Source organism: Beta vulgaris, chromosome 2 (genome assembly GCF_026745355.1).
Source record: "Beta vulgaris subsp. vulgaris cultivar EL10 chromosome 2, EL10.2, whole genome shotgun sequence".
NCBI lineage: Eukaryota > Viridiplantae > Streptophyta > Magnoliopsida > Caryophyllales > Amaranthaceae > Beta > Beta vulgaris.
This window is the reverse complement of record NC_079203.1, coordinates 10,857,708-10,872,723: the sequence shown is the minus strand read 5'-3', so window position 1 is coordinate 10,872,723 and position 15,016 is coordinate 10,857,708. Positions and strand designations below refer to the sequence as shown.

Genomic DNA, 15,016 nt, shown 5'->3' with positions numbered 1-15,016 from the left:
AAAATAATTCGTGAAAAGAAGCAATTCTCCTAAAACATAAAAAAGAAGACGAATGATAGAAAGATATCTCTTTTTTTTGACGTTGCAACATTGAAAATCGGCAAACATTTTAATTTAGCCATGTGAAGAGAGATAAAAAGAGATAGAAATAGAGAAAACCTCAAACTTAATAATGTTGCAAAAAAATATTACAACTTTCTTAAATAGAAAATATCGCAATAGTAAAAAAAAAAAAAAAAAAAAAGACGGTTCAATATATAAGAAAGTGACGGAAAACATATCCAAATAAGGCAAAAGCAAAATGTTAATTTAAATCGGAACAAAGAACAAGAAATAAAAGAAGTGATAACTACGCGAATGAATTTATGTTCGGGAACAGCCTCCGAAATGTACAACAAACTCAGAAAAAGTAGCAAAACAAAAATTATCATATGATAAGGTGCAAATAATCTCCGAAACATGTACCGCAAAAAAAATTCGAGCAAGAGATTTGGTTTTGGTTTTCTCCTCCATCTCAAAAAAATTGTTCCCAACAGTTCTCTCCCAACCCACATTTCCCCCGAACTACTGTTTTACTATCTAGTCTCTTTCTCTTTGTTTCACACTCAAAGAGGACAGGGTGGAATATCAAGTGTAGTACCAGCTTGAATTTGTCCCCACCCAATAAGTCGCCAATGCTTCTCAACCCGCCGACTCAGAGCGATCTTCTCTCCTTTGCTTGTGCAGACTGGAGATGTAAGTTGCAACTTCGCCAAATCAGTCTTGACAGCAATGACACGGGCACCAGTCGACATGGACCCAATGTTCAACATAAGAATCTCTGCCTTGGTCAGTTTTGTAACCTTTCCCTGCTTCTCAGTCCCCTTTGTCCTGACACCAAGCAGCCGTCGAAGCAAGAAAAAGTTCACCTGTAGCATTGGAAGGGAGCTGAAAAATTACAAATAGCCCTAATGGAGATAAAAAATTAAAAAAAAGATATCCATGTTGTAGCACTTGCTAAATGGAAGAATCCCCCAAGATTCTCTCAGCAGCAGAAATGGAGTACTGTAGATTGGAAATGTAACTAACCAGTCAAACAAATAAACTCTTGCTGGTAGAGCTGTGTGCATGTGCTTTCTTTCTTCTCTTTATCCATAAATATCTATAAAATCTCACTTACTGATGAGGTCCTCAGAACCCAACATCATCAGACCTTTCATACTCCATTACAGGCTTGGACCGATGTAATGCATTTAAAAGTTCTCATCGCGTCTCGCAACCAGATATTAAGCTTCTTTTTTATAAATATGGAGTTATTGTTCTATCTTCTCTTCCCGAAATATAAAATTATTTAAGAAAAAGCCACTGATGTAGGGGGGTGCCAAAACCCGTCAAAAACATGGATATTAGTCACTAAACCAGTCTGCTAGACTTTTATTGATTTTGCTACATTTTGGATATACCTTGAAATCCCCATATTACTCCCTCCATTTTTTTAAAATAGCTACATTTTCCTTAAATGGTTGTTTTTTTAATTGCTACATTATTTAAACTTTCCTTATCCGGGTACTTGGCCCACCAAAACGTAATACTATTATGTTTGTTTTTCTCTTTTTCCACCAAGAAGTACTACTTTCTCACTTTTTTCCATTAGTTTACATTAAATGGGTCAAAAAATACCCTCCAAAAAATTTGAAAGTGACATTGCCTAAACTCTTGTGCATAACACAACGTAGGAATTAAAAAGAAAAGGAGGGAATACGATGTAGACTCAATCCAAAAGTTGAGCATCTTGTGTTCAGCTAGATAACATCCCCATTTTGAGGTGCATACCTATCACATTACTTACATCAGACTACTGAGGTTGCCAAACGATTTCACCGCCGTAAGGCAGCTATGTCACCATGAGGTCCAGGGGTAATGACATGACAATCATTGTTGTTATTACAATGATGGAAGAGCATATAATTAGGACTATGAGGTGTATATAACACAACAAATAAGGGAGTTAAGCTCAAAGTTTTTCATACATCAAAATGGGATGGGAAACCAAATAGAAAAAATCACCGTCGACATATCAAATAATAGTAACTACAAACACCAAAAAACCACATACAACAAAAAAGCAGAAAATGAGGATAACAGAGCAAGCAAAAAGGGCTATGATGAACAAATACATATGCCATAGGCTAAGAAAATTTACCTCTAGCTCAACATAAACATCTGGAAGAGATCCAACCTCCCCTAGTACCTGACCCACCAATCTATCAGCTCGGGTTAAAGTAGGGTCCATCGTTGTACCAACCCCAATGAGACCTCCTGGCACAGCAAACTGCAACTCATTCTGCTCCGCATACAATGAAACAATTCTGGAGTATATGGGTGTGCATTTTATGTTGCCACAATCATCTTTCACGACGATTCCTGGTCGAACCTCAATACTTTGGTTTACCTTCAAGACACCCTGCATTATAAAACACATATGATGAGAAATATCCTCAAGGTCTCTCAAATAAACTGATCATCACTAATTCCTGAACACCTCAATTTTAGATATGCTTCCTATTTTCCTCAAGGAAGATTATACACAGATCAGATCAAAGATCAAGAACATAGTCGATAACATAAACATTTGCATATCATAGGCCTAGCATCAGGTAGTGTGTGGATAATCTATGATGAGACCTGAGAGGACATGGAGCAGAGATTTAGACAATGACACAGCAACCACACGAAAAAATAATAACCAAAAAAGAGGGAACAACGAACTTCGATGTTTTTATTTCAAAATTTTGAATGATATCCATTACGATAACAATAAGACAAACTAATCCTGTTACTTTAAACAGGTAGTGACAGCCGTAGTGTCGTGAAGTCTAGCAGAAAACCAATAAAATTTACATTTTCACAATTCTGACATCTCATCAAAATCATTAGTACTATGGTTGGATTATCATGACAACTTCTCAATGGGTTATGAAAGCGACGGACCAGAGTAAATGCAAAATGGCAAGGACAGGCGGATCAGAGAAAGTTGCAAATTGATAAAAAACAAACGAGCTTTCCACAACTCCTACTCTTCTCACCATCTAGAGAATATGCAAAAAGCAGAGCTCACATATTAATCATCATCTAAACAGCAGACGTTCATCCATACCAACTCACAAGACATTTATTCAGCCTAATAGAACACCATATTTTACTATAAACAAGAAACTTCATCAATAAAGTGATGCCAAAACAAAACACCAGACAACAAATGGAATACACAGCAAACTCATGAAATCCTACTACAAAAAAAAAAGGACGCAAACCTTTAATATACTTCCACCAGCAACACCACCACGTATTTCATCAACCTCATAACCAGGTTTATTGACATCAAAAGACCGGATCACAATCATATTTGGTGGTGAGATAAAATTCCTCTCAGGGATGGGGATCTTTTTGACTATGTATTCACAAACAACATCGATGTTGTACTTCAACTGAGCAGAAATTGGAACTACGGGCGCTCCATCAGCAACAGTTCCCTGCAAGAAAACAGGGACACGTAAGACATGCACTCCCAACTTTCCATCTTTCAACCAAAATGTATCTTAATATATTTATAACAAGACAAGTTACCTGAACAAATTTCTGAATAGCCTCATGCTGATTTATCGCAACATTTTCTTGGATGAGATCAACCTTATTTTGGAGAATGATAATATGCTGAAGCCGCATAATCTCAATTGCAGCAAGATGCTCAGAAGTCTGGGGTTGCGGACAGCTCTCATTAGCAGCAATAAGAAGCAAAGCTCCATCCATAATAGCAGCTCCATTAAGCATTGTAGCCATGAGAATATCATGACCCTGCAATGAAGAGTTTCAAATACATAAATCACCTATTTTAGAGATTCTGTAAAATAAAATGCTCCAGGTTTATTTAATGTTCATTGATAAGTTAAAAGACCATCTCCTCAAATTTCAGCATGTACATGTCAATTAAGACTCTGATCTTTATGCAGTTTGGATCCACTTGGATAAAGGGCACCGGTGTGCAAAATTGAGGAGAAAGAATATGCAGAAGACTTCAGTAATAGAACAACACATATTAATGTCTAAGTAATTCATACCCCAACAGCTACTACTTGATGAAGTGTCAAGTCAATAACAAAAAAAGACTGCAGTAAGCAATATGACAAACATGTAGTATGTACATAGCAATCAAGATTAATAGATAAGCTTCATCTCCTTTTACTAGAAAGAGGGCCTTTTTCTTGATCTGGTTATTAGCAAGCCTGAGGATTGGCTCACATAAGCCTGGGAGAGGAGGGGGGGGTGTGTGTGTGTGTGGGGGGGGGGGGGGGGGGGTGAAACCTAGATCATTGAGTGAAGCCCAGCTTAATGGTTGTTAACTGAGCATCAAGCTCAAAAGTGAAGACACAATCCAACCTAACCAGGCCTTAGGACATGAAAATCAGATTCCTGACCTTAAAGTTGGCAAATTAGAGATCTTCGATTGAACTCCGACATGATTCCCAATATTATATGACTTATTTTATCTATGCCTTCTGGGTGAACAAGGAGAAACAAAGCAAGAGTACTCAAACAAAAAATATCCAATATAACTATAACTAATTCAGGACTCGAGGAAATTAAAGGCTTGAATAATGTCCAAAGCAAAATATTAAGTAGATATTATGCATTCCAAATCTCAAAACCATCATAGACAGCAGCCTAATCCAATTGCATTGCTTTTGTGCCCTCACTATTGGATAAAAATATATTATAGGGTCATAACTACAGGGGCAAGGAGGAGGAGACATCGTATCAATCATAAACCAGTAACATTCAGAGTAAGGGTACGAAAATCAGCTCCATGGAGAGTCATTGAGAGATAATCAAGAAGCTAACAAAATAAGTGCAACTAATACCAAATCAACAGCACACCAAATAAGCTGAGAAAATTCAGAGGGGAGGGGGTGGAAGAAGAATTAGCAGCTGTTAACATCATGATTACCGGGCAATCAACAAAAGAAACATGTCTCAAAAGCTTCATCCTAGCATTCTCAAATCCAGGCACGTCACACATAGGAGTGTCTTCCTTACCACTTCCATATGCCCTGCCAAAAAAGTTTGGCTAACATGTAAATAGCAATGTGGTATTGCAGCACATGAGCTGCAACTTCAAGATGAAACATCATACAAGTATCTTAGCCCACCATATCTACTGGTTGTGGCACAAAAATAGAGCATATTAAAAAATACTCCGCTAATCAGCTCTCAACAAAAGAAACTAGAAAAGTAGAATGACAAAGCAACGCAAAAAGGAACTACCTTCTCTATTTTTATTTAGTTGTTCCACTTTGACTTTCACATTTGCTGATACAACTTTGACAATTAATACTCCCTCCGTCCCAAAATACTCTTAAACTTATCAATGCACGTAGTTTTAGATGATAAGTTGTTGTTTGATTATCAATTGTTATTTGATTGAAAAGTAGATGTGATAGGATTTAGTAGTTAATAAAGTAGTATTATTTTATTTTAAGGACAGAGAGCGTGTGAGCCATGGTTAGGGTTGGTGGGTAGTAGGAGTGGTATTATTTTATTTGGAGGAGAGAGAGTATAGGCCAGTGGTTAAAAGGTAGAATGATTAAAATAATAGTGAGTCATATCCAAAAATAGAAGTGTAAAAAGTATTTTGAGACAGATGAAAAAGAAAAGTGTAAAGAGTATACTGAGATGAAGGGAGTAATTTAAATTACCAATTCGTAAAAATTATAATTACAAAAAAATTGATAATTATGAAAATATACATTGTGATAAATCCAACAAAACCTTACATAATAATATTTATCTTTATACATTACTCCCTTTGTTTCTTTTTGTTCTTCTTATCTGACTTCCACATTTACCAATGCACATCTTTGACCTTAAATATCTTTCATTGTGTATTAGTAAAATTTATAATGATTAAATATTAATGAAGTACTCATTGAGACGAATCAAACAAGACCCCACATGACTATATTTTTTTATCATATGTTGAAATAATTTAGAAGATTCTCTTCAATTGTGAATAGTGTTAAGATTCTAAATAGGAAGAACAAAAGAGAACGAAGGGAGTGTATGAAACATGAGGTCAAAGTGGGTTATGAGAATTGTGCAAAAATCAAAGCGGAACAATTATATTAAAAGTCATCAAGTTAATTAAATCAAGGTAAAAAAGACACGTACTTATAGCACATAGGTCGTGGGCACCGGTCATCATCACACTTATATATCTTGGCATTAGCATAACCAAGCTTGATGGTAATATTACGCTCCAACTCATTTTTGAACCGCACGGTCTGCATAAAACAAATGAATCATAAGAAACCTTGAAGTATGAAAACACCACAAAACAAGCATTTCAGCAAACCATAACAACAAGAATAACCAGAACTTGTCCAAAACACAATTATAAGCTTAAGAGATATGCCCCAACATATTGAGCTAATATACGACTCGATCCCACGACCTAGTTACATCTAGATCTCTCACTCTTTCAGTTTTGCTTCAAATGAAAGCTCCAAAATAATGTTATGAACAAATAATCCGTCTTCTCCCACTCCTGTTTATACATTCCTTAATTTCCAAAGTACAGTACACATCTAGCACTCACTCTCCAATAACAATAAAAAAAGCTCTGGTCTGATTGTTTGTCCTATTATGTCTCTAGTTTACATTGACCAATTTCAAGGCAGGGATAGAGAAGATCCGAATCAAGTGCATACATGAGGGGAAACAACTGGGACATGTGATCCAAAACCTTCAGGAAACCTCTGCATTCCTGTAAATATATTCTTATTTTCCTTTAAAACATTTCTTTTCAATTTTATTTCAGATGCCAGCCATTAATCAAAACCATCAAAACTATGACAAAGACAGCCTATGAATAAGGAGCAAAGATGCACTTTCCCGGCAAAATTAGCTCATTATGCTTAAAGGGAATAATACAAAGAGCAAAGATATCATCAAATCTCTCATAGGGAACCAGAAACACAGCTTACGTAAAGCTTGAGTTTCGTCCGCATCAATTTTAGAAAGGGAAGAGGAGGAAATAGATCACCTGAACACCAGATATAGCTTTTACGACTGTTGACTTGCCATGGGCCACATGACCAATAGTTCCTATGAATATGATGAAGAGAGCATATGAGATTTATAAGCACATCATAGCAGATTATTCTGTGTAGAGTTGTGACTAAGACTATCTTACCAATGTTAATTGTAGCCTGACGAGAAATAACTTCAGGTGAAAGAGGATGTAGTTTTGCCACATCCAACTTGCTCAAGTCCTGTTCCATAAGTCCTTTGCGCGCCATATTGTTTGCAGTTGTCTAAGCTCCCCTACCCTTATATGCCTGCAATTAACATTAATAAGCACATAAGTGGAATAGTCCTCATCTCTTTTCAAATTCTCTTTGGGGTGGCAATAAGGAAAACTCTTATGCTGTCTTCTAGGATATATACATGTTATTAAGTGAGTCAAACGGTCGAGACAGGTATATTCTCAGTCACTCATATTTTGACATTTACCCACGATGAACAGAGAGGAGCAAATGAGTAGGGTACCCAACTTAATCTCTCTGATTTTTCTTTATTTAAAATAAAGATCCACAAACTACACCCCTAGTTAGTGCCAACTTCTAGGTGTATTAAAATTATCAATACAACTCTTCCAAAATAATCATCAATACAACATCATATGATTATCCCGTAATATACTTAAGATAATTTAAAAGAAAATCGTCCCCTTTTCCACCATTTTAGCTAGTATTAAATGTCGATGTCATATGCAAAATTCAAAATTCAAAATTCTTCCATTGCCACAACTCATAGCTACTGCCAATACATCATTCATCTATATTCTATAGAACCTCACACATTTCTTGAAGTTTAATACAACACTTCTGAAAACTACGAAAGAAACGGAAGATGAAAATACCAAAGTCTTCAACACGACGAGACAAAATGAAACAGTACCCGACTGCTGGTGGTCTAATTCGAAGATAGCGCAGATGCCAATGTCGGAGTTGGCAATTACCGTGAGATGAGAATTGAAAGCAGAGGAAAATGGGACAGGCCCAGCGACAGTCGAGAGAGTCCAAATAAAAAATATTCTCCATGGGTAACCGAGTACTCGACTGACGAAAATAAGCAGCCCGTTACCCGAAGCGGAAGAAGCTGGTTGGTACCCGGCCCATTAAAATTGTAAATTTCATATTATTACCCGGTTATTTTTGTGGGCCAGCAAGTTAACAGGCCACGTCATGCAGCTCAGATTGTTAAATACCCCTACAAATGAGTACAAGGCTGCCATCCAAAACATTCTTTATAGAGAATTCATCAATCTTGAGCTATTATCGTTAACCAGGACATCATTACGTATGCCAATAAGATAGTTGAATGGTAAAAATGAGTGGCTTCGTATAATTTAGCATGATTGGTTGTGAACAGTCATTCTAAGAAAGCGAAGAATGAAATATCAAGATTGCCATGTTAACTTTCAGTTATAATGCAAGGGGGAGGAAGGATATCCATGATATAAATCTGTTCACTTCTCCATGTCCAAGCGAAAGCACACACTGCAAATTCAAGCAAATTTGTGCAATCCAGACTTTTGACCAAGATCTTCCCATCAACAAACTAGACTTATGGATACAGAAACAAACCATTCTAAAGATCTGCGCTTCATGGATTTACAAGTCTACATTTCCCATAGCCTCCTTCGATGCAAATTCAAGCAAATTTCTGCAATCCAGACTTTTGACCGAGATCTTCCCATCAACAAACTAGACTTATGGATAGCTACAGAACCAAACCTTTCTAAAGATCTGCGCTACATGGCTTTAAAAGTCTAGATTTCCCATAGCCTCCTCCGGTGCCCACTAAAACCAGTCCCATATAAACAAAAAAACAGAATACCCATTGCAACATACTAGGCTTATTATAATGTGTATGCCACCTTTCTAAATTAAATCACATATTCACCAAAAGGAAATTTGACAAGAGTTAACAAACAATCCCCAGCTAAATCATAGCATAGTTGTACTATACTAAAAATCAATTATCAATTATTCTGCATAATTAGTGATTACATTTGCAGGTGAGGTCTCTACAATAAGCTTCTCAAAATCAAAGATAGTCTTGAATGAAACAAGGTAATATACCATGGCAAAATGTCAAATGGGAGATTTGTGAAAGATTCGAAAAGCTTACAATCAAAGGAGGTAACTCGTAATTACCCTAGTTATTCCTTCTTCAGCAATCAATACCATTAAAAAAGCTTTCCTTGAGCTTACCAGCGTCACAATTATTCCAAAAATTTAGGCCAAATAAGTAGAAGATCCAAGGTCTTAATCTTATAATAACTTAGCACAACTCCCAAACAAACGTTCAAGTTTCCGGAAGATCAAGTTTCCTATATCGCCGAAAAAGTAAAAATTTGCTCCTAATCATTTTCTCTGTCACTCTTCTTATATGTTCTTTCACCTTCCGATAAAACTAGGGTTTAACTCTTGAATCAAATGTCTAAAGTTACCCGAAAGATACAGTATTCATCAATGTTGCCACTTCATCGTAGCAAAACATTAGAAATCTCAATTGAAACCCGAATATTCTAAGTAACAAAGAGCAGAAAAACAGTAACATATACCAGCTAATTGTTGAGCAAAAATGGTACAAATATGGTCGAAGAACTTACCAAAAGTTATCGCAGCTCGCGGAGGAGAGAGAGAGAGTCGAGTCGAAGGACGGATGGCGACGAAGGTCGGAGAGAGAAAGACTGAGAATGGGAGGTAAGAGAGAAAGAGAGGGAATAAGAGTGAGTTCCTAGGGTTTTGTTTTCACTTTGGGCGTTTTTTCCTTGAACTTGCGTTACTCACAGGCTACTATTTTTATCATTTGAGGTTTTGTTTTTGATTTTCATGTGCCCATGGGGAAATAAGGTTGAATACTAGGATGGTTTTATCTTGTGCTTTGTGATAGGTTGTAAATAAAATAAAGTATAAATTGATAGTTGAGGTATGAACTTTGGGCGATGATCTCTATTATATAAAGGAAGGGGGGCAACGGTGTCCTCTTTTGAACTGACTATTTTGCCCCCCTTCCTTTTCTAAATTACAAAAGAAATCTCAATACCAAAATGGGGGTCAAACGAAGCCACCGGAAATTAATTTTCAACAATCACTTAGACATCACTTATATGAGGAAACTTTACAAATCACTCAGAATTGAGAAAATCACGTTGTAAAAATCACGCAAACCACTCAAATGATCAGGAAACTTTACAAAAACTAAAAATTAACTTACAAACTAAAACTAATATACTAGGACGTCAATACATACAAAAGCATTCATAAAATTCACTTACAAATCATTGTTCTTAATAACCATTCACAATTACATACTCACAAAAATTACCTATAAACACAAATTTGAGAAAAACATAAGATTTTGACAGTGATCACACATTCGTCCATTGGCGATTTGCGAACTTTCAAATAGGTACATAATTCTTTTAATCTTCAAATTAAAGTTATTTCACATTAGTTGACTGTTATGTAGTTGAAAAAATGGAGATAATAGCAATTAGTTGAAAAGGGCTTTTATATTATTAGACTTAAATTTCTTCATTTTCATATAAAATCACAAAACAAGATGTGTATGAAATTTGATTCATTTATGACACTGATGAAAAAGTTACAAATTTAGTTTTTTTAAAAAATTCCAATATAAAAGTTTTGCCCAAAATTTTTTGCAGAATATCCATGTTCAGAAATAAATTTTGAAAAACAAAACAATATCAAACCTTTTTGCGAACAACTTTTGCAAAAATCCATTTTCAGAAAAAAATAATTAAAATTACATTAATTTGCGAAAACCATTTCATGTGAAATCAGATTATGTATGAAAAATTTGAAATTCCATTTCACCTATAGTTGAAACTCAAAGTGTTCAAATTTAGAAAAAAGGGGAAATATTAAAAGTGACCATTTCATGCGTAATCAGATTGTGTATGAAAATTCCTTTCAAATATAATTGAAACTCAAAGTGTGAACATTTAGAAAAGGAGAAAAATTAAAATGATGAAAATTCTTAAATATCAATTTGGGAATTCAGAATTTAGAAGTTAGACAAGGAAAAAAACTAAAATTGTATTATACTTTTCGGTTACAATTTTGGAGTCCTAGAGAAATTACTGAAATCCATATCAAAAACTATTATAAATTAAAAAAATGAATAAAACCAAAAAAAAAAAAAGAACATGACCATATTTAGTAAAGAACATCATAGTAGTACTGATTATAAAAGAACATGCGCATATAAGACTTGAGAAACAAAAACTTATTCAAAATCACAAAAAGAATAACAACATAAAAAGAACATGGAAGAATCTTATTCACAAAATGGAGGTGAACTTAAATACCAACTTGCATTTTCAGTTTGTTTACTACTTAGTATTAGGCCTAAAAATATCATCGCACGCATCGCGTGCACAAAAGGCTAGTTTTTAAAATATTTGAACTATTGATTAACCTGTGTAGGTCCCAACCTTTAGTGGGTCCTACCTTTTAGCGGGCCTCTGTGACTTAAAACTAACGATTTTTTTAAAATTCTCACCTCGTTCCTACTTCCCTCCCTCAATTAACCCTTCTGGTGTGACCCAAATTTTACAAGTTATGACCTATTAAGCCAATTTCAAGTCACTAAGGCCTGCTAAAAATTAAAACCCCCTAAAGTTGGGACCTACACAGGTTAATTAATAGTTCAGACCTTTTAAAAATTATCACTCAAAGTTGAGACCTCTATCGTCAATTTTTCCTAAAATGAATGGTGTAATATAAGGAGAATTAAGTTGATTGGGATAGTAGGTTATTATAGTTTTTGTTGTGTACTTTCTACCGTAAATTGCAGTGTATATAGTGACGGGTGAATTATTCACTACGATTGCGCAGTGATATGTCTAATTTTGCACGGCAAATACAGAGTTGTTTTATCCACTCACTGTTTACATAGTATATTATAACACTGCCCCTCTTGAATGGATACTAAAATATAAACTATGTGGTGACAATTGCCTCATTAAAAACTTACATTTGAAAAACCCTAATGGGATTAAAGCAAACATAAAAGAAAAAGAGTACAGTTGGGTTTTGATATGCCTATATGTTTTTCTGCCTCGTTAAAACCTTGCCAAGGAAAACCTTATGGGATAAAAACTTGGACGAAGGAAAAAGAGTACATAACATATATAGCTCCCCCTCAATTTAACGTATATCTCGAATGCGATGCAGACTAGTTAGGTGTACAAGCTCTTGGAATTACTTCGCTGGTAATGCCTTTGTGAATAGATCAGCTAAATTGTCGTATGATTGAACTTCGATGACATTGATCGTTTCTTCCTTCTCTAAATCGTGAGTGAAAAAGAATTTAGGATCAATATGCTTTGTTCTGTCACCTTTGATATAACCTTATTTAATTTGTGCAATGTAAGCGGTATTATCTTCATGGATGATAGTTGGACCTTCTTGTGTCTCTTTTATACCACTTTCCCTGAGTATGTGATGGGTCAAAGATCTCAACCATACACATTCTCTACCAACTTCATAAAATGCGATTAATTCAGCTTGATTTGATGAAGTAGTTGTTGGAGTATGTTTTGCTGACTTCCAAGATATTGTTGTATTTTCATAGCTAAAAAGATAACCCGTTTATGATTTTTGCTTTGACTGGATCTCACAAGTAGCCTGCATCAGCATATCCTACAAGGATAGGGTTTCTATCTCGTGGATTGAATAATCTCATATCCGTGGTCCTACGTAAATAGCGGAGTAAGTGTTTCACTCCATTCCAGTGATTGTTTGAAGGTTCAGAGTTGTATTTAGCTAATAAATTGACCGAGAATGCAAGTCTGGTCTATCACTTATACTTAAATGCATTAAGGCTCCAATAGCACTTAAGTATGGTACTTGGGGACCGAGTACGTCCTCGCCTTCCTCTCGAGGGCGGAAAGGATCTTCATCATTTTTTAAGCAACAAACGACCATAGGTGAACTCAATGGATATGATTTGTCCATATAGAACATTTTTAGCACTTTCTCGGCATAATTGGATTGGTGAACAAGGATCCAATCCTTTAGGTATTAAATTTGTAAACCCAGACAAAATTTGATCTTCCTAAGATCTTTCATCTCAAATCCCTACATCATGTATTTAGTGGTTTCTTCGATCCCGTCGGGTGTCCTGATGATGTTTAAGTCATTAACATACATCGCAATTGTAACAAACCCATTTTCGATTTGTTTGATGAAGATACATGGATAAATTTGGTCGTTTTGTAGCCTTGATTCATGAGGAATTCATAAAGACGATTATATCACATCCTTCCAGATTATTTTAAACCGTAGAGTGATTTTTTCAATGTTATGGAATGTAGCTTTTGAGGTTTTGAATTCAAGGATTAGGTTGTTCAAGTCCTTATGGGACTCTCATGTAGATATCAGTGTCAAGTGACCCATAGAGATATGCTGTCGCGACATCCATGAGGCGCATTTGCAGTCCTTTGCATGCAGATAGGATTATAAGGAATCTCAGTGTTGTGGCTACAAGCCTGGCCTTGTATCATATGGTTTCATTATTCTCATTTCGTTTTCGCACGAACACCCATTTGTACCCAACGGGCTTTACTCCCTTTGGGGTCCGAGCTACAGGGCCGAAAATTCTCATTTTCAAAGAGATTTTAATTCTACTTGAATGGCCTCTTTCCATTTAGGCCAATCACTCCTTTGTCAACATTCATCTATTGGTCTTGGTTCGGTGTCTTCAATATCAGTGATGATATTTGTGGAAATTGAATATACAAATTTCATTAATTGGGGTTTTTACCTTGTCCCATTGCTTTCTAGAATGGACAAAATTTATTGAGATTTCATGATTGTCGATGCTCGCGTTTTCAAGCTCCCCCTTAGGTGTGGCATCCGATTCTTTAAGTTCATGTTGGGGGTTGATGACGTTTTCATCATTTGGAAATTGTTCTACTTTAGAAGAATCATTAGTTTTTCTTATTACTTGTTTCCATTTTTCTAGACTTTCTTAGTTTCAAATCTTTGGCGCTGAGTGGTCTTCCACAACTTTTGTGTGTTGCAGATTCTTTTGCAAGTGGACATTCTTTCTCTTGGGAACCCTTGCAGGAGCATCCACAGCTGGTATATGTGATTTTATCACTCCTTTTGAATCGGTAAATGCATCTAGCAATTGATTAGCAATGATTTGCAAGTGTATGATTTTCTACACATATTTGATCTTTGATTAAGAAAGATATGATAATTCTTGGCATTCCTTGATATTTTATTCCAACACGGGCCTAATTATCTCCTCCGAAGGTTGGGAAAATTGTCCCATCAAAGTGACAATCGTCGAACCAAGCGGTGAAAAGGTCACCAGTTGACGTTTCTATATTTTATGATGGATGGTGATTCAAATCAAACATAGATTTTCAACCTTCTTCGTGGGCCTATATTCGTACGTTGTGGTGGTGCTATGGAAACGTAAACTACGAACCCAAAAATTCATTGGTGCGCAAGGCTTGGTTCCTTTCCAACCACTAACTATAGTGGGGATAGATCATGCCTACATGTAGTTTAGCATGCATGTCCTCATGTAGAAGATGGGAGTTCTGATTTCATGAGTAATGGTCTCACGACTGATTGCAATCACTTTATAAATGCTTCTGCTAGGCCATTTTGTGTGTGAATATGGGCTACTGAATGCTCCACATCTATCCCAATTGACATGCAATAGTCATTAAAAGTGTGGGATCTGAACTCTCCGGCATTATCAAGTCGGATTTTCTTTATAGGATAGTTTGGAAATAGAGCCCTTGAACGCGTATTTTGCTTGAGCCATTTTGCAAAAGCAAAGTTCCTTGTTGATAGGAGAATAAAGTGAGACCAATGTGTTGATGCGTCGTTGAACACCAAAAAATATTTGAATGGTCCACATG

General features: G+C 35.8%; 1 protein-coding gene across 1 annotated transcript; it reads right to left on the bottom strand.

Moving 5' to 3' along the window:
- Nucleotides 1-334: 334 nt before the first annotated feature.
- On the bottom strand, nt 335-9,953 carry LOC104906192 (eukaryotic translation initiation factor 2 subunit gamma). Its single transcript, XM_010694911.4, has 9 exons — nt 9,716-9,953; nt 7,229-7,373; nt 7,079-7,140; nt 6,205-6,317; nt 4,985-5,087; nt 3,607-3,834; nt 3,294-3,512; nt 2,183-2,443; nt 335-908 (listed from the first exon to the last, which is right to left on the bottom strand). The coding sequence occupies exons 2-9, from the start codon at nt 7,332-7,334 to the stop codon at nt 606-608; spliced, it is 1,395 nt and encodes a 464-aa protein (XP_010693213.1). The 5' UTR covers nt 7,335-7,373; nt 9,716-9,953; the 3' UTR covers nt 335-605.
- Nucleotides 9,954-15,016: the final 5,063 nt, after the last annotated feature.

Coding starts and splice junctions, on each gene's coding strand:
- LOC104906192 (XM_010694911.4), bottom strand. CDS start 7,334: ATGGCGCGCAAAGGACTTATGGAACAGGACTTGAGCAAGTTGGATGTG. Junction 7,141..7,228: donor TCAGGCTACAATTAACATTG/GTAAGATAGTCT, acceptor TCATATTCATAG/GAACTATTGGTCATGTGGCC. Junction 5,088..6,204: donor CCACGACCTATGTGCTATAA/GTACGTGTCTTT, acceptor CTTTTTTGGCAG/GGCATATGGAAGTGGTAAGG.